This window comes from Belonocnema kinseyi, chromosome 4 (genome assembly GCF_010883055.1).
Source record: "Belonocnema kinseyi isolate 2016_QV_RU_SX_M_011 chromosome 4, B_treatae_v1, whole genome shotgun sequence".
NCBI classification, from domain to species: Eukaryota; Metazoa; Arthropoda; class Insecta; order Hymenoptera; family Cynipidae; genus Belonocnema; species Belonocnema kinseyi.
Genome location: NC_046660.1, coordinates 101,260,993 through 101,281,879, shown reverse-complemented (window position 1 = coordinate 101,281,879; position 20,887 = coordinate 101,260,993). Strand labels below are relative to the sequence as shown.

The 20,887-nt window shown below is 31.2% G+C and overlaps 1 protein-coding gene across 6 annotated transcripts in view; it reads left to right on the top strand.

Annotated features, from left to right (window-relative positions):
• LOC117170675 (guanine nucleotide-binding protein G(q) subunit alpha) overlaps positions 1 to 19,447 on the top strand; it is a 96,395-nt gene extending 76,948 nt beyond the window's left edge. The window contains exons 4-9 of one of the 6 annotated variants that reach the window (XM_033357612.1): positions 1,084 to 1,212; positions 1,634 to 1,762; positions 5,181 to 5,310; positions 5,393 to 5,546; positions 8,520 to 8,627; positions 14,448 to 19,447. In XM_033357612.1, the coding sequence (XP_033213503.1) occupies positions 1,084 to 1,212; positions 1,634 to 1,762; positions 5,181 to 5,310; positions 5,393 to 5,546; positions 8,520 to 8,627; positions 14,448 to 14,530 (733 nt within the window). In that variant the 3' untranslated portion in view covers positions 14,531 to 19,447. Of the gene's footprint in view, positions 1 to 1,083; positions 1,213 to 1,633; positions 1,763 to 5,180; positions 5,311 to 5,392; positions 5,547 to 5,966; positions 6,075 to 8,519; positions 8,628 to 12,059; positions 12,595 to 14,447 lie in introns of those variants that run through there. The other 5 variants (XM_033357613.1, XM_033357609.1, XM_033357611.1 and 2 more) reach the window with 5 other exon arrangements.
• Positions 19,448 to 20,887: the final 1,440 nt, after the last annotated feature.

Below are 20,887 nucleotides of genomic sequence, written 5' to 3'. Positions count from 1 at the left end.
AAATTACATTCTGAAACAGCAGGATCAAAATGATTTCAACGGATTGAAATCTGAAATGAAAAAAATTCTCCATAAAAAAAAAAATAAAAAATGTAAAAAAAATATATAAAATCCCTTTAAAAAAAGAGACTATCGATATTCGTCGACCTCCACGTTGATGATAGTTGGGCAACGTTGAAAAACTATGCGCTTTTCGGAAAATTTGTCAAGAATAAAAAGTTCTTGTAATCAGCCGAGGAATACGCCTGAATTTTTCCGGAGCGTTTTGAGCAAAATTTTAAATTTTGCAAAAATTGTTCATATGCAAAATCCAAAATTTTGCTCAAAACGCTTCGAAAAAATTCAGGCTTATTCCTTGGCAGATTACAAGAACTTTTTATTCTAGATGATTTTTCCGAAAAGCGCATCGTTTATTGTAAAAAAATTCATGAATGTTTTCACAAAAATTTTGCCATTAAGACGCCATTTTGAAAATACTAAAACGAAAAATCGATCTTTGAACCATGGATTCTCAAAGTTTAGACATTTATTCCACCCGTTAGTGAGATTCCAGGTTAATTACAGACTCGAAAAGCTTTGGAAAATGGTTCACAAAAAAAATAGGCACGAAAAATCACTTTTTTTTGTTTAAACTGCATTTTGGGATAATAAGTAAATTTTTTGAGGAATTTCATTTGCACCGTCGGAAAGAGGAGATCTTAAGCAATAAAAATATGTGTCTCAATTTTTTCTAGTGTCGAATAGTCTTAGTTATTGGCCGTTGAAAAGCAGTGTACCGGTAGAGGCGTTTTGGCCGTTTAAGGGTTAATTGTAATATCTTATGTGTACCAATTTGTTGAAGTTATATACCCTACGAAGTTTTTAAAACATCTAAATTTTTGTTTTTTAATTTTTTACGTTTACTGCATTATATTACATTTTCATCATATAATTATTATTTCGTTTTTAAATCCGGGGATAACTAGTAACTTCTAGATTTAAAACCTGCCTTTTCCCTATCATTTCATCTGCGTTTTAATCTTTCTATATGTATTGCTATATTCATTTATTATTAGTTCAGCTACTGATGGTACAATTTTACAGCTACCTAATGGAGATAGATCGAGTTGCAGCACCAAACTACCTCCCCACAGAACAGGACATTCTTCGCGTAAGAGTGCCTACTACTGGTATAATTGAATATCCATTTGACTTGGAAGAAATCCGATTTAGGTATGTCGAATCCGAAAACCAGAAGAAGCTGCCTGCACGTCTGCAAAGTTCATATTGGGTCTTCACCAGATTGTTTCTGCATCCACAAATGTGTTTTAATTGTGCCTCTTATTTTCAAATGTGACTAATTGTGTTTTTACTATCCACTCTTTGAAATCACGTCCCTACTTCTCAGAGTAAATAAATTAATAATGGATCCATGTTGATAAAACGTTTAGCTTTGAATAAGCTCACTAGGAGAGACAGAATTTTAAAAGGAACATGAAATTCATCGAGTGGGCGCTTATCTTTACAGGCACTGCCAATAGTCGAGCATGAGTGTGCTGCATTTGCGTATTCCTTTATTTTTAGTGTTTAAAAAAGACCCTTGATATTTGCATGGCATGTGGTACGAAGACGATGGCTTGATTTTTGTTTGCAGTTACCTTAGTGATCTAGTACGTATCGAGGCGCCTGACTATCTTCCCACTGAGCAAGACATTCTTCGAGCTCGAGCTCCCACTACAGGCATTATAGAATATCCATTTGATCTGGACTCCATCATATTTAGGTACTAACATCCCATTTTTTATTTCACTTCTATGAACTCCACATTGTTCACTAACTTCCGCTTGTGGACTGGGATTTCTTCTCGGTAACATTACCAAATCACTTTCATAGCAGAAACGCAGGGTAGGTTCTAATCCTAGATTCCTATCTTACCGACATCAAGGCTGTTCGACAGGTTAAGGGCGTGTAATACTTCGTCGTGGTGTTAATCGGGTACAGTTCCCCCGGCTTTTTTGTCACAAAAATGAAATTTTTTAAAAACTGAATTCGGAGATGCTATAAAATCTCATAACGGACGTCCCCGGACTCTTTTTTGAGGGATAATAACAACAAAAATGTGTTGTGCTAAATAAACCTTTTATGCACGTGCACTATTTTGAGGTTATGGTCGGTTTTCAGCTCTGTCATTCCGATAATTTGGAAATTATTTATGAAATAAACTTTCTTGATTGCCTACAAACAAGGTTAGTTCTGGGACATTAGTGACTATGTTTATTTGTAGGTCCAAAGCTTTTGGCCTAAAATATTGCGTAGTTTAGAAGTAACCACGAAGTGGAATAAGGAGACCCCTCTGCCATAGCCATTGCCATACTGCCTTTGGAAAATCTGGATGTATAGATTCGGATTTAGTTAGTTGGCATCATTTTCAGCGCCTCTTGCGGAAAAGCATTGAAATAAAAGTTTTGAAAATTGTACTTATTTCGAATTAAAAACGTTAGAAATTGTAGAGATGTTAATTAAATTTAAAAAAATTAGACAATCTTATTAGAAACGTTTGGAAATGGTATAATTTCTAATTTAAAGCTTACAAAATTGAAAGGAATTAAAACTGTATTATTTCGAATTAAAAGCATTCCAAATTGAAAAATTTCAAATTCTAATTTTTTTTAATGGACAATTTTATTAAAAAGTAGTTGAAATTGTATCATTTAATTATAATTCAAAACGTTTAAAATTAAACAATCTTATTTTGAATTAAAGAATCTCGAATATGAATAATTTAATATTAAAATTGCGAAAATATAACATCTTTGGATTAAAATTTAACTATTTTTTAAAAGGTTGTTTGGTTTAATTCGTCTGTTTCGGAGAAATTTCATCTTTCTTAAATAAAAATGCAACTTTTCGGTTGAAAATTCAACAATTTGTTTGAAAGCTTGCCTTTTTATTTAAAAATTCACCTACTTTAGCAGAAATTACTTCTTTTTTGGATAAAAATGCAACTGTTTGGTTGAAAATTAATTTTTTTTTTGTTAAAAAGTAATACGTTTTGGTTGAAAATTCTATTTTCTGGAAAACTTCACTATTTCGTCAAAAATTTACTTTTTGTTGAAAATGTATATTTTGGTGTTAAAAAATAAACTAAAATATTTTCTGGATGAAAGTTTCAGTTATAAACAATTTTGACATTCTTATTACAAATTCATCTGTTTTAGGACAAAATTTAATATTTTTTGGAAAGAAATGCAACTATTTAGTAGTGAATTCAACTATTTTGTTAAAAAGTCATCCCTTTTGGTCTACATATTCGTCTTTTTGGAATGAAAATTCATTTTTTTCCCTCGAGAATTATTTCTTGTTTAAAAATTCATTTTTTTTATCGTGACAACTCGACTGAAATCTTTTTAATAGAAAATTGAACTGTTTTCTGAAATTTTGTCTTTTTGATTTAAAACTTTATCTATTGTAGAAGAAATTTCAATTTAAAAAAAATGAAAATGCAACAATTTGGTTAAAAATCGTTCTCCTTTGCTTGCGTATTTACCTAATTTGTTTAAAAGATTTGGATGAATCATTTTGTTAATAAGTAATTTTTTTGTTAAAGATTTATATGTTAAGTTGAAAATTCATCTTTTTGCTTAAAAGTTTAATTATTTTGTTGAAAATTAATCTTTTTTAATGATTGAACGCTTATGTGTGATTGGAAATTTAACTTTTTAGTGAAAAATACTTTTTTTGGTCTTTTAGCTTGAAGGTTCAATAAATTAGATTAAACTTTTATTTATTTTTTGACTGAAAGATCTTTATTTGTTAGAAATTCGTATTTTTGGTTTAAAAATTTTTTTTGTAACTATGACACTTTTTCATTGGGAATTTGTCTTTTTATGTTGAATATTCAACTGTTATATTAAAAATTCAATTATTTTTCTGAAAATTCCAGTATTTTGTTAAAAATCCATCTTTTATTGTAGAAGACATTTTTTTGTTTGATATAAATTTAAAAAATTGAAAATTCTAAATTTGTATATAAAATACTGTTTTATTCCGTTTATAAAATATCCTATGTTGAAAGTAGCAGCATATTAAAATGCTGGTATTTGAATAATAATGATTTGAAATGGAAAATTAGTCAAGGAAAAATCAGAGAATTTTGAGAATGTTCTCTGTTTTGCGTTTCTCCGCAAGAGGCGATATGAGTAATGCGAACTAACTAAATTCGAATTTACGCGTCCAAGTTTTCCGAGAGTGGGATCTCCTTGTACTACTTCGTGGAAGTAACGCTCGGGAGAATTGTAATACATATAACCCCGAAAAATACACACATTTTTTTAGCAAAATCAAAATTTTTTGGAATTAAACCACAAAAAAGTGTACAGGGACGTCCGTTAGCATGTTTGCTATTATTTCCAAAATTTTTAAGGCAAAATATTTATTATTCGGGAAAAAAATCCGAGCGAAACTAAAACTGGTATAAAATCGATAAGTTTCTAAGTATCACATGTCCTTAGGTGGTTCATGCTCGAGCTAAATTTAAAAATATTCTTGATGACATCATAAAAAAGGCAGTTATGAGAAACGAATTTTGCATAAACAATTTCAATGTTATTTACCATTGATAAATGATAAATAACCTTACATTTTTTACGCTAAATTTGATTTTTTAAATTAAAAGTATAATTTTATGACGAAATTAAGAACATTCTAGACTTAAGCTGTCGACTGGTCTCCATCTCAGTAAGGTAGAAATCTAGTATTAGAACTCGTCCTGACATTGAGCTTTTCATCTAATATATATTTTTATCAAAAGAATGGATTTTCTATCTACGGTATTTTAATTGGGAAAGTTTCTCTACCTTGAGATATTACAATTGAAGACCTAAAATTGTATGAATGGATAAACAACATATAGAAAAAGGTTTTCATTCAGAAATTCAGGTTTTTGTGATGTTAAATGTAATTATTATTTAATATTATTCGTTTTCTTTTTATTGTATTGATACATTTTTAATATTTACTGCTTTGGAAATGAAGGGCACCATGAGTTCAAATTTTGTTACTAATGCATGTTTTTAATGTTTGCTTGGGCTTTTGGATATCAAATAAGAGGCATGCAATTAATGACATGAAAAAAATCGCATACTTTTTTCTTCTGATAGAGCTACTTTTCAGAAAGATACAAGCTTAATAAATGTTTACAGGATGGTAGACGTCGGCGGACAGAGATCGGAGAGAAGAAAATGGATCCACTGTTTCGAAAATGTCACTTCCATAATTTTTTTAGTAGCATTAAGTGAATACGATCAAATTCTGTTTGAATCGGAAAACGAGGTAAGAACTTTTTCAACTTATTGAAATGAATAATTATGTGGAGGTTTCGTGCTAGAATTAAGGTTCATTAAATTTTTTGCAGAATCGAATGGAAGAAAGTAAGGCGTTATTCAAGACGATTATAACATATCCCTGGTTTCAACACTCTTCCGTAATTCTGTTCCTTAACAAGAAAGATCTGCTCGAGGAAAAGATAATGTATTCTCATCTCGTCGACTACTTTCCTGAATATGATGGTGAGTTTTTCAAACTTTCTGTTGTAGTGTATCATACTTTAGTATAGAGCAATAGGACTAAAGTCAATTTATATAAGAAAAATTGAAGATAAGCTGATGAGGATGTCATCTTCGTTGATAAGTCTACATACACCGACTTTTCAAAACCCGACTCTAACCTTTTTTTCTTTCATGTTTAGAAACACATAAGACTCCTAATTTTTTTTCTTTTTTTCTTATCACTTGTTTTGGATAACAGGAGTTCAAGTATTGTAAACTTGATGAAGACAATTTCTAAGCAATTCAATCCTAATTTTCGAATTCACTTCACCTATCTGATTCTTTTAAGAACTCAGTCCCTCATGTGTGAAATTTGAAGCCGGCCTACTTTCTAATAATGCGAAAAATTTGATCACTAAACTTAGAAGTTTTGTGGTATAGGGCCTAAACAGGTAGCCCAACCAGCCTTGGAATACATCTTAAAGGTGTACCTCTCTGCGAATCCCGATCCTGACCGCTCGTGCTACTCTCACTTTACCACTGCGACAGGTCTGTTCAAGTGCGGTACACCCCTAAACAATGTTCAAATCCCGTTTGCGCTAGTACTTTCTAAGATAGGCAAGAAGTCATTGGGAATTTGCTTGTAGCGAAAGCTTAGTCTGTGTTTTGTATATATTAATCCAGGAAGGATTTCTTTGAAATGGATGCTAGAGAATTTTACATTTGTACAAAAAATAGACATGCGTTTTAATTACATAAGACGCAAACGAACTATCATTCAATTTCATATTTAAAGTTCAGGGGGTCCAAATATTTTTTTTCATTAGCAAGAAAATTCGGTCAAATTCTTATAATATAAAGTTAAGAAGAATTGAAATATTTTATTGACAAATAAAGATATATAAATTTTAGGCGTTAATAAATGTACATTTTATTCTGTTATTTTTCAAAACTTAAATTCAGAAATTCCCTTTCTTTTCAAATAAAATAATGTAATTCCAAAAAATGTAGTACCTACTTGCTGGACAATATTTTGAGACAAACTTTAGTGCAGAATAATTATTTTTTGATTGTTTGAAAATTAAAACTACAATTACATAAATGATTGATAGTTTGTTGATTTGGTATTTTTAAACGTTGATTTCTGATTTACCACATTTCAGTTTACGCTTCAAAACTTATTGGATTCTACTTCGGACACCCTTTTTTTCATCCAGTTTCCTTTTGTGTAAAGGAAAATATTTTGTTTTTAGATTAATTCTAAAAGAGCAGATGATTCACTGTAATGAATGCATTACGAAATAATAATTAAATATTAAAGGGTATTAATTCAGGGTGGCCCTAGACTGGGAATCCGGGAATTTTTGGAGATCGGCATAATTTTTATAAATTTCAAGAAGATAAATCTATCCAAACACATTAAATGTCAAAATTTATATGTCACATGATGAAATAATGCAATTTTAAATAATCTTTCTCCCTTTTCTCTTTTTGAGAAATTATTTACGAATTTAAACGAAGTTTGAGTTCAACATTTTTTAAATTTTGCGTTTAGTTGTTAACTTTTTTCATTTATGATATTGAGTTTACCATGCGTATTTCTAAAATCGTTTTCTTTATCCCATCAAGTGCTGGTGGTACCATATGGCGCGACGCGTTTGTTCTCTTTTAAATTAGTTAAATCATTTAAGTTTTAATTATTTAATTAAACTATTAGTTATTGAAGTAACTAGTTAAATTATTAAATGAGTTAATTATTTTAAGTTACTTAAATTAATATAACTGATTTAAAACTACTTTAAAAAGTATTTAGTTTAAAAATTGTAATTGTTTAATTTTTTATGTTTCTAGCTTAACCTTTTTTAAATGATATAATTAAAAACTTTATGAATTTCTTGATTCATACTTCAATTTAAAGCATTGAGAATGACAGCGTGGATTTATACTTTTTGAACTGAATATGAATCTTCAAAATGTGCAAATCATAAAATTTTAAAATTATACATTTCTCAGTTTATCTGCATTTAATTAAAATTGTTTGTTTGGAAAGTGTTAAAAGCTTCCGTTTCATGACCAAATGACCGAGAATTTTTTTTATTAAAATGGCCACCCTGTAACCTCTTCAATCTTTTAGTTGCGAATAATATAATATTTGTATTAACATTCTAAATGGAAACAATTGAAAGTAATCGCAAATTCTCAATGTGTAGAGCTTGAACCTCATATTGCGTGTAAAAGTAGAGAACATGCAGTTGGCAGAATTTTCCCAACGTTTTTTTCTATAATAGAGAGAAAACATATTATTACATTTTTTTAATTACAAATATAAAAATAAGAAATATTGTAATTTTATTTGCGAACTGGGATGTTAAAAAATCAAATAAATAGTGTTTCACTTTTCTCACAAAATTCCCATATCCTCGGAATTTCAATATAAAAATTTACAAATTTATACATGTTCTCTATTCCTGAAGTTTGCGACCGAAGTAAAACTCATATCCCAACATCAGTAAGTCTCTTCTCCTTCCATCATTCATCAAACATGATTTGATGTCATTCTCATTTTGGTTACGTTATCGAAGTATATTTTTTAAACAATGTCCTGGTATTATGCAAGACATCTAGCTTGTTAACTGTGCTTTGAAGAGGCTTCCACTTATTTGCGCTAGTCATAATACGATAATTTGCCCTTGAAAGGCATATTGGATTGGCTAAAATTACGCCACAATTCCAGTATGACTAAAAAAAACCCTCTTCCCCCTTTTCTGATACCTTGACAATACTTAGTGTCGACCTTTGTAGGTAATAGATCGTAGGATTAGTCCAAATGTTAACATTCCATATAAGTTCAAGACAACTTCTTTTAAAGAGTCAGGTTTGAACTGTGGTATAAATTTTCACCTCGACTTTCAAGAAAGAGATGTGAACTAATGACCTTTTATAAAATCATAGCGATATTGCTACCACCATGTATGCTTGTTGTGTATTTACCAGGCCCGCAAAGAGACGCTACAGCAGCTAGAGAATTCATACTGAGGATGTTTGTCGACTTAAATCCAGATAGCGAAAAGATTATTTATTCCCACTTCACATGCGCCACAGGTAGGTTCCTTGCTAGATTACGTTGTACCGCATCTTTGCACCATCATCTCTGCTTCTAAAGCTTTTAATACAAAAGTAGTCTTCCTGAATGATCTGTTTTTTATTAACTTGTATTTTATTGTACTACTACTAATAAGTTTGTTTAAATATAAGTTTCACAGGAAAACCGATTCAAACTATGACATTCCCTAAGAGACAATCTCACGGTTGTCCAGATTTTCTAGATTCTTCATTTCGAGAATTACGAGGGGTTAATCATTCTTGAAATCTGATTTGCATCTCCCATGAAACCCGTAAAATCTGTAGAAATCCTTGAAATTTATTAAAATCTTTTAATTTATTTTAAAAGACGCCGAAATCTTTTGCTTTTTTCTAAAAGCTTAGGAAATTCTATAAAATATTTTAAAATCCCTTAAAATCTTTGAAAGCCTTTGAAATCCTATGAATTTATTAAGTCTCATGAAATTTCAGTAAATCCATAAAAATCTAAAGGGGTTTGACATCTTGAATGCGTTAGTGTCGCGAACTGGTATTACGAGGTAGGATTTTTAAGATGCTTTTAACGACATGACAGCTCACGGGAGGGGGAGGGGTCTAGAGATTTTTTATACGATAAAATTTCCTGAATTAAAAAAAATGGTTGGCTACGTTCGCTTCTCACTCACTATGTTTCGTTGGCGCGTAAAGTTTAATTCATATTAACTTTCTGTACGATTACTGCGAGTTATTTGTTCCATTTACAAATTTACAAAAATTGCGTACTACGTATGTAATTTTGTACTTACAGATAATTAATATATGAATTTAACTTTATGCACCAAAGAAATCTAGTGAGCGAGAAACGAACCAAGCCAACATGAATTGTGTTTAAAGTCAAGAAATTTTTATAATTTTCAATAACTAGCAAGAATAAATTAAAAGTTTTTCAATTTCAATTTGAAATTGTATTATTCCCTTTATAAAAGCTTCTTGGTTAAAAATGTTACACGTTTAAGATCCTGGTCTTTGAATGTCAGTAGTCAGGGAAAATGAAAAGTTGGCAAGGATAAAATTACTAAATTAGGCAATTTTTAAAACAAAGTTTTGAGGTAACAACTTACTGAAGATTATCTATTTGGTTATAAATTGTATTATTTGTTTCAAAATTCGCTTTTCTTTTTTTTAATTCCGAAAATTACCCCTATTTAGGGGTTGAGAAGACCCGAACGATAGGAAAAAAATACCACTAATTATAAAATTATTTTTTCTTTTTTGATAAGGAGTTGATGTGAAAAATGATTTTATAATTGAATATAATAATGAAAAATGATGATGAAAAATGATAATGAATAATGGTTTTGTAATTAATGGTATTTCCTATTTGCTAATTTTGTCGGGGTCTTCTCAACCTCTAAATAGAATTAATTTTTGGAAATTTTTAAAAAACAAAAAGCGATGCTCACTTTTGTTTTTAATGACGAGTAATTTTAAACCTGTAACATATTTTTAAATGTTTTCCCCAGGTTACTAGCGAGGTGCAAAACATAGGCTAAAAAACAGCCTATTTTGGAGTCAATATTTACTTTTTGTTTAAAATTCATATTTTGATGTAGATTTTGCCATTTTTATTTAAAAATTCATCTGTTTTAGTAGAAATTGCATCTTTCTTGGATAAAAATGCAACTGTTTGGTTGAAAATGAATCTTTTTTTGCTTGAGGATTGAAGTATTTTGTTTGAACCATTTTTTTGAAAAATCATTTTTTGTTTTGTTGAAGATTCATATTATTAGTTGAAAAATCATCTTTTTTGAAAGCTTAACACTGGAAAAAGGAAGGCAGGCCCTAATAAATAAATTAAAAAAAAATGATTTTTAGTTTATTTTTATGTTTAGATAATTTAAATGAAGCTTGAAATGTGTTCAAACTTACATAAGATAGTAATATAATTAGCTTTTTTTTCTTGACAAAAATAGTTTTAAAATGCAATGTGTTTTTTCATTTTATGTGATGTAATAAGATGAAAATACTACATGTAACACTTAGTTTCCGCTAAGTCTTTATTTTTTACATGTACTAATTGTTTGAAACTATGAAAAAAAATATAAAATTGTTTTTGGGCCAAAATTAAAATGAATCCTAAAAATGCTACCTGGTTATGAAATTTAATATTTCGTCTGCATTCAAAAAATATATGGAGTTTTGCAGTTTGGCCCATCCCAATATAAAAAAATTAGACTAAAAAAATGCAACAAATATGACTTATAGTCAATCAAAATTGAAATGCGAATTCTAACCTAACTTCTAAGGTGTACCTGTTTAAATACTGAATATTTCGTATATATATTAATTAAAATTTGTTTTTGAGTCCAGGATTTGCATCAAAATAAGTTGATTGAAGCCTAACACTTAGTTTGCCGTAAATAATTTTTTTTGTTATACCTTAATTTTTTTTAATTTTTTTTAAAAACAATAGTAATAAACACAAATTAAATGCATCTGAAAATTTTACCTCGTTTCACGAGTTTATATTTTGACTGCATTGATGGTTTGGTCGGATCCCAATAGATATCCGTTGAAACTTTTGGTAATATTCTGATTTCTTGTACAAACCCATGAAAAATGATGATCAAACTCCTTGGAATCCCTGTACTACTTTTAGCATCTTTGAAATTATCGGAAATTATTGGAAATCCCACAAAGTTTCTTCGCAATCTCTCGAAAAGTCTTAACATTCACGAACATTTTTTATTTGATATCTTATCAAATCCGTTTATTTCGCAGGAAATTGTTTAAAATCCCTTGAAATATGTTTAAATTTCTTAAAACATCTTGTAAAATTCAATTATAGCTGATGAAATTACGTAAAATATCTTAAAATCCCTTGATTTGCCGTGGAAATTGTTTGGAATCCCTGACAATTTCTTGAAATCTTTGATATCAAATCAATCCCGTTATAGTTATTTCATAAAAAAAACCTTTTAAATACTATATAATCCTTTGAAAGGCTAGGAAATTCTTTGATATCATATAAAATTTTTGTAAATCCCTAAAAATACTTTGAAATCCTATGAAACCTCGGAAATATTGTGACATTTATTGAAAGTTCTTTAAAGTATTACAAAATATCTTGCAATCTTTGAAATCCCTTCAATCTTGTGAAATTACTTGAAATATTTTTAACCTTTGAAGCTCCCTTAAAATTCTTGAAATCATAGGATATTCCTTAAAACCACTTGCATTTTCTTGTGTGATAAAAATTCGAATGGTTAACTCTCGGGAAACTAATTTGAAGCGAGATACACAAAAAGGTTTGTGAATTTTTTTGAATTTCAAAAACGGGGCTGGACAATTTTATGATAATTGAATCGATTTTTCTCTTACAGCAAATAATTTTTTTTAACCGTTTCGTTCATACATTATTTTGCATGCTGCATACACGGGACCGAAAAACAGACACAGAGAATATTAAGCTTGTGTTCTGCGCCGTAAAGGACACGATAATGCAAACTGCACTAAAAGAATTCAATCTTGCTTAAATGTGAATGGTTCACTCGATTCACTCCAGAATTTTTCGTGATCCTCGTCATTTAAAAACTACCGCTATCAACACTTATGGGGCAAAAAACTACCTTCGCCACCTATGATGAGAAACTTTGTTTTATATTTGAGGCTATCGAATTCTCATTCAAATGCATTGAATTCACTACGAAAAATAAGTTTTTATCTCAAGTGCCATTGATTAATGTTCCAACGATACTATCTTGAAAATATTGTAGAATAAATGTATTTTAAGATCAGACGTTGAAAATTCTAAAGAAATTGAATATAAGATTATTTTTTGCACAAAACGTCTATCGAGCAGTTGTTCTTAATGTTATGATCGTTCTCGTTTGAAAATCGTTCTGGATTAAATAATAACTCGCCCACTAAGTGGCTTTTATTATCCGTCTAAATTTGAATAAATTTTGTTGCTATTGGGAAAACGTCATTTGGGATTTTATTGATTGTAGTTTGGAAGTCACCTTCTACAATTTACTTTCATTTTAAGGACATGTGACACTTATACGATTTCTATTTTACCGATATTTATTTGTTTGTGGATCATGCCCATTCCAGATTAGATGAAATATCAAACTGAAAGTTTGGAAAAATAAATAAAAGTGTCTAAGAAACGTTTATGTACTAATACATTTTTACAATTGCAGAAAAAAATATATTGTTGGAAAAAAATTTTCTAGTAGTAAAAATGGATTTTTTATGTTCCTTACTCCCTTTTCTATATCTTCCCAAACTTTTAGTTTGATATCGCGTGTGGAATTGGTATGATCCACAAAGAAATGTCGGTAAAGTAGGAATCGGATGTGTCACATGTCCTTAAGTTTGAATCTTCTTTTTTTTAAGCAATATTTTTTATATTGCATGTTGCAAGATATCATACTATCATTATTTTCTTTTAACTTCTAAGAGTCTCAATATTTTTGTTTGTTAAGTGAAAACTGTATTTTTTTTTTTAAATTCTCGATACAGAATTGTTTTTTTTTTTAATATTAACTTGATTTGCGACTTACGGGAAGGCATGCTGGACTGTTTATTATATCTTTTCTGGAGAAAAATTTTGCATGAAGAAGAAAAGGTAAATTGCATGTATGTTTTATTATCTGAGATGTAAAAATATGGTAAGTTGAATTTAATGAAAAATTTCTAAGATTAGCTTCTTTCTTATTTAATCTTCAATATTAAAACACAAGGATTTCTTACAGAAATATGATGCTAGTTATTTGAAGATCATGAAAAATAAAAATTACTTGTTTTTAATATTTACAAGTACAATGTAAACCATTGCAGATGAATTATATTTTTAATCAAAAGCATGTAAAATTACAATATGTGCACAATTAAAACTTTGGGAATTGTATAACATGAAATTGAAACATTAAAAGTTGAAGAATGTGATAGTAAAAAATAAAATGCATCTGTAATTCTGAGTGTAAAAAAAAATTTCCTATTAAAGCATTCAAAATTAAATGGATTATTACTGAAAGTGTTTAAAATTTTATATTTTGCAAAGTCGTTCGAAAATACACAATTTCAAGTTAAGGCAATAATAAATTGATAATTTCGAATTGATTTGTACAGGTTTAAATTATGCAGTTTAAGTCTGATTGTGGAATTTATGTATTCCTGGGAAAAAATTAAATAACGAAGATTTTAAGGTATTAAGGGCACAAAAAAAAAATATATATATAGAGGAAAATGTCTAATTATACCTACTTTTTGAATATGCAATCATGTTATTGCTGATGGTCTGATTTAAACGACAAGATTATTTCATTTTATTTATTTTATTATTTCATTTCCATGACTTGTACTTCACTACTTAATACTAAAAATGTCGAGACTAAACATACAGCATTACAAGATTATTTGTTATGAGACATTCGTTAACATTTGTTATCAAATATTGAATGGTGTAAATTTGTATAGAATATTTTTCTCGAGAAAATAAGCTATCATTTATTAAAATCAAATGATTTTTTTTTAATTTAGTAAGAAGCGATAAGAAAAAAAAGTTCAGTAGCGAACAAAATCTCTTAAATAAACCATTTTCTCATGTTTCAAATTTTGTTCATGCAGAATAATCCTTTTCCCTTTAAATAAGACCATCAGGAGTAATATTGACAAATTTTTAAGTATATTTAGATAGTTTTTTCCCGAGATCTATTTTTGGTGCCCACAATACTTTAAGTGAGGAAAATAAAGAAGCAAAAGTTTCTTAAATCATTACGATAGTTTAATGAAGCAGAGGGAATTAGACTAATATTTGACTTTGATTTTCGGCAGATACGGAAAACATCAGGTTCGTGTTTGCGGCGGTGAAGGACACTATCCTGCAATCAAATTTGAAGGAATACAACTTGGTTTAGAGATTTCCAGTAAGAATTCGAAATGGATTCGACTGTTCCTGTGAGCTTGATACCAGAGCTTCAGCAATCAGCACCAAGCTTGAACTTTGTTAAAAGAGCTGAGCAGTAAGAACGATGAAACAAAGTACGAGGAAAGGGTAGGGAAGCGCGCAGGAAACAAATACTGCTCGTGTTGATCGTAGACGACGAATTAAGTCGTCTCAGCACGAGTGCACCAACTTTAGGTAGATAGATATGATGTGCGATGGGAATTCCAGCGACAAAAAAGAAAAAAACAAGGACCTAAATCTGAACGTTATACGTTCTTTCCTAAAACCTTTTCACTGTCGATACCAACAAACTGATTTAGTTTCATACTCTATTTGTTGAATTTGTTACCTTTTTATAGCTTAGCTTAGTCGATCGAGCTGGGCTGACTGTGAAATCGCCTGATTTTTATATAACGATACAAAATAATAAATCACGAACAACAAGTAAACTTACGAAAAAGCACAGCGTAGCCACGCCGTGCCCATGTCTGTCCAAATGTGTGTTTCGAGATGAGCGATCTCAACGACGAGAACATTTCGAGAGTAACAGAAGGGAGAACAAAAGCTTTTTAATCACGAGTAGTCGGAGACACAAGTGAGAGCAATTCTGGTGCCATTTAATAGTGTGGTGTTTTTATTGCAGTCCTTTGTTAGATGCAAAAAGCCAAAGTGTTTTTTTATCTGTGCCAGAAAGGACTAAGAGTTTTTTCTGCATGTGACTCAAATTCACGATTCATCGTATAAATATTGTTACATATAATATATAAAATGAAACCTAGAATAGCGTCGAAGAAGTACGTCGGCAAAGCAAAACAAAACAAAAACAGGAAACTCTCCTCATCCCCGTCTTTGCATTACGAAATATTAGGAAACGGCATCTATTTGATGTAGTTTTAGGTAATTGGGAGGCGGGAGTAAGCAGGCTTCCCTGCCTCTCTCTCCTCCGAAGCCGGTGCTCGGAGCGCGAGGGCTTCAAACGCTATCCTGGGGGCTTATTATTATTATTATTATTATCATCAACATCGTCATTATCATTTTTTTATCAGTGTTGCGATTACAAAACCATGCGAGAATTCAATCCATCTCACCACTTAGAGAGGGGAAATTCGAAACTCGTGTTCTGTAAAAAGCTTGTCGAATTATTCTTCTCAGTTCGATACCTCCATGTTAAAAGAAACTTCCTCGAATGGTTAGTTTAGGGGAGCACTCTGCCACTGCTCGCCCAAACCAGGCCTGTCCAGCGAGTAGAAATTCCAGGAATTTCGGTCAAATCTGCTCTAATCGCAGATGTGAGTTTTCCACATTCCATTCTACTTTACGAGCATTCTCGGGTGAGCAGAGAGAAGCGGTGGTGGAAATGTTTCATATGGACTTTGAGTTCATTTCCCTCTCTGGTCAGGCCTGATCTAAACTGACCACCTTCCTTTTCGAGTTGGTCCTTCATTTTAGTATGAGTACGTGGCGCTAAATGTGAAATCAAACTACAAACGGTTGAGGTTTTTTAGAACTCAACGGAATTCAAGTGAATTAAAATTAATTCTAAATAATATACTAAACGAGAATATTAATTGCTAAACCTGTCGTTTGCTTACCGTGTATTTGTACTAAAACAAGAGGCCAACTCAAAAAGTTGTGTGGTTTAGATGACCAACGCAAGCGTGGTCGTGTAAACTAACCACTCAAAGAGGGTTTTTTTTCGACATGGATGTTTCGGATTAATAATCAACTTCCAAAAGTTTCTCTTCTCTCCAACTTCATATTGTTCGTTTTTTTTTTCTACGAGACTTTAAATTTCAAACAGGAATTTCAAGGCTTCCCTGATTTTGAGTTTTTGCGGAGAAAATTTTTCGCCAGGTTAGTGCGATCGCGATTCCGTCGATTTCATCTAAGATTCTTTCAGTTTCAAAGAACCGAGACGCCCACTGGCTGGGAGGAAAGAAGCGCGGAGGAGGTAGACTGATTAAATACTGAACCAATCGATTTTTCTTTTGCAATGTGATACTAGTTATGAGATTCTTGGAGCACCTTACGTCCCAGAGAAGACGAGCCTGCAAGGCGTGACAAAATTGTGAAAATCAAAAGATTTCGACTCTGTTTTTCTTCTTCGCAACGCGTCGCTTTGCGGTCAATTGTGGAAAGTACGAGTGTGAATTTGAAATCCTTTTTTTTCGCGTTAACTGATATTTGTCAAATTGGGTCACTTTTCCAGCCCAACTGATTTTTCTTTATAAGAAAATCAAAACTTACTTTTGTGTTATTCAGTGGAAAAACTAGAGGCTTCAAAAAGAAGTTTTTCATTCCTTTTTTGTATTCTCATTAAGCTAGGAACTGTGCTTTCTTGTGAGCGCTTCAAGCAATAATATGTGTCTCAGTTTGAACACAGTCTTTATTTTTAGTACTTACATCTAGGCCTCGAAATATAATAAATTTGCACTCGGCTGCAAAATGTCCCTCGTCTTTTTTCTGTTTTTTTCCTCAGAATTACCTACCCAATGAAATCGAAACCTTTATTTTTATTCTTATTACTGATCGTTTTCCTAAAAATGTAGGAATGAATTTTCATTTTTGTTTTAGCGATTTCTTTGTTTGCCCTTTGATTGATCCTCTTGACAATGGAAGCATTTACCAATAACTATTGGAATTGAACAAGACAGGAATTGAAACCAAAACTAGTGTGAATAAGAATCGAAGACATGTTTATTTAGAGTTTCAATTATTAGTTTAGTCATTTTATGCTGCATTAAACAATCCAATCCAATGAGTAGTGCCAACAGAGAGAGAGAGAGAGAGAGAGAGGAATTTTATTACATCTAGTTTTTTACTGTAATTATTTTTTTATTGAAGCTACTTTTATACTAGAGACAGTTTTATATTACATCGAGTATTCCAAAACAGGGCGATTAGAAACTGTTGGAATGATTTCAAATTCACAATCGTCGTCGATCAGCGATAAAAATTTATTAGATTTGGGGATTGGTCTGCGAAGCGACGAGAACTAGTCGACATCGTATCCGTTAGTCTGTCGATGTAGCCCTCGCCTATCGGCACAGAGCATTCCGTAGCGAGCCACAGGAATTAAAAAATGTCGTTCTTGTTGCTGGCTCGCTATGTATCCACCTTACAGTGTACGTATGTATCAACTGCTCACTGCCTGCGCTCGCTCATACTGGCCAGCGCGCTGCCCAGTGCCATTGTTTTTTTTTTAAGGCTTAAGAGTTCGCCGTTTGCATCGCCTTTCTTCTCGTTTCTACGTACTAACGATGACACGGAGGTGGTGAATTCGGCTTGACCACGAACCTGGAGAACACTCGCATCCCGAATTCTTAGGCGTTATTCGTAAACAGCAAAGTGTCTGGAGTACGAGGCTCGATAGTGAAAATTAATTCAATTTTACGATTGTAATTAATGAAATAAGTTTATTCGATATCTTCATGTTAAAAGAAACTCTCTCTCTCCCTCGGATTGTAGGTCTAAAACGACAACTCTGGTGTTGGTCATATAAACTGAATACTTTACTGTTTAAGTTCGCCTCTACTTTTAGTATGCATACTCTTTGGTTAAGTATATTATTTACAATTCTTTGGAATTTACTTAAATTTTTTTGAATTCTTTGCATTCCGGTGACTTTTTCTAAATTCTTTTGATTGGCTCTTAATGCTTTTAAACTCTTTCAAAATATTTTCATTCCTTTCAACTTCCCTGAAATATTCAATATTCCTTTTTCATCCCCCTAACTATCTGAGATCTTGCATTGTTTTGAAGTCCTCGAAATTTCTTGAATTTCGTGAGTTATATGAATTCCTTGAATTCGTAGAATTCACTTAAATTCCTTTAATTTCAGGTACTTTAAAATAATAAGAGGATTCTGGGAATTACGAGAATTCAAGAAATTAAGAGTATTCAGGGAATCCAGAGAATTCAAGGAGTTGAGGTAATTGAAAGAACTCAGATGATTCAAAGTATATAGATAATTCAAGGAATTTAGAGAACTCCAAATATTCCAAAGGAATTCAATGTAAATTAAACATAATTCTAAATAATATACTAAAAGACCAGAGACTATTGATTACTAAACCTGTCTGACATTTGCCGCGAATTCGTACTAAAATGAGGGGTCTACTCAAATAGAAACAGAGTGTTTAGCTATCAGGAACAACCCCAGTGTGGCCATTAACATGTAGGTATCGAATTTTCGAACTCCAGATGGAGCTGCCAACGCCACACGCACACCGGGCAGCAAACGTCATACTTACTTTGGTTGAATCACTGAGTTTATATGGAAAAATACAAAATATATAAATGCATTGGATAAAGTATAATACTAAGAGATAACAACAAATAATATTGAATAATAATAATACTGCTTGGTTTTAAGAACGCGTGTGTGTGTATGTTTATCCAGGGTGAGGGAGCAATAGTGCGAATTTCGAATGCAGTCACCCGGAAGAGAAAAGAGTATGTGTTTTGTGTGCGTGTGTGTGTATGTGTTTGTAGAGTGACGGAGAAAAAGAAAAATATAATGCGAGGATTTAAACAGTGAGTGAGAATAAGCGAGCGAGAATGAGATTCTACATTTGACACTTGTGATTTGATTTGTTCGGGTATCGCGTATGAGTGTGTTGTGACAAAATTTTAACGAGGCACACCGGTAAGACGCTGGGGCGTCGCAATGCTTGATGCGGAAATGAGCGAATGAAAAAACGCAAATTTGTGGCTATACTTGATTTGTAAATCATTTCTTGTCAAAAGTATACAGTTTTCTGAAAGCGTAATATGTTGGGTATTCTTTCTGTGTGTAAAAATGTAAACACCTACAAACCCACGATGAAATCAATGTTTCTAACTTATTTATAATAAATAATATACATTAATGATAAAAATAAACACAGTTTTGCGAGTAGCATTCATGTGCGCAACGCAGCATTCAACCTATCCTAAAACGTTTTTCCTTCTTGATCATTTTTTGTTATTATTTTGCTTTTTAAAACAGATTAATCGAGAAGGTGCGTCAATAAATCTTAGTAGCGTTTTTAGAAAAAAAAGTCATTTGAAATTTTTACAAATGTTCTGCTTTGAGCTAGACCATTTCGTATTTTCTTATCCTAATGCTCCTGCATTTTATGCAGTGAAATTTTGTGAAATATCGTTAAGTTCACAGATTTGAATTAAGTCTGTAGTCCTGACATAATATTGAAAAATGTAATTTGTATCAATAGATACGTAAAGTTTTCAAACATCACAATTTTTAAATGATTCTTATTTGCGATTTTTAAATCTTGCCTGAAGATGATAGAATTCTTACAATATTCAATTTGATTCAACAATTTTGAAACTGAATTAAAAAAATATCAGTAAAATTCCATTTTGTTGATTAGTCTGAGCTCGGATTCATAGGATTGTTCTCGTGGATTTACAAAGATTGAATTTTTCGGAAAATCGCTGAAAGGCAGGAAACTTTTACATGCTACATCCAGAGCCGGATTTAGGACTGAGGCCGACAGTCTACTTTAAAATTTGTTAAAACTAACGTGTTTTTCGATATAATAGAAAATAAAAACCGCCGTGCTGTGTAGCCTTTAAAACTTTGTCGCCGTGGCCTTTTTGGACTCTGATATGAATACGAAGCTGGTAGCATCGATTTTCTGACGTGTCATATATTTCTGAAGAGTCACTGTTCAACATTTTCCGAAAAGACCGATAGAGTTATAAAATAGAATGGAATCACCTTACACTACTAACTAATTTGTTTTTCATTAAAATAGCTAAACAAAGTCAAAACATATAGATGGTACATGCTCAAACAAAACTTATCCCTTATTATCATAAATAAACAATAATAGTTTTGTGTTTTTACTTTGGAGTTCTCGACGGAAAACCCCTAAGATGTTTTTTGACAAAAAAAGGCCTGTTAGAAAAGTTTAATTTATTTTTAATTTAGACTTTGAATGTCTAGTTTCTTTCAAGAATTCTTATGACAACGAAAAAGGAGTGAAAAACAATCCATCCATATTTCGTACATCTCATAAAATTAATTAAATTTTTTTTTCACCAAATAATACAACATATGGAGAGAGAGTTTTAAAAAATAAGCATTTTTTGTTTTTGGACCAGTCTACTAACATACATTTCATGTTAGCAATTAATTCGGCGATAATTATATCATGATTTTTTCGAAAAACTCAATTTTAAAATTTCGAAACAAAATCACCAAATCTTTAATATTTTGACTACACGCATCTATCTATTAAAAATACAGAAAAAAGTATAGAGAACTTAGGCTTAAAATAATTGTAACTATACATTTTTTTATTACAATGTTGCAAAAATT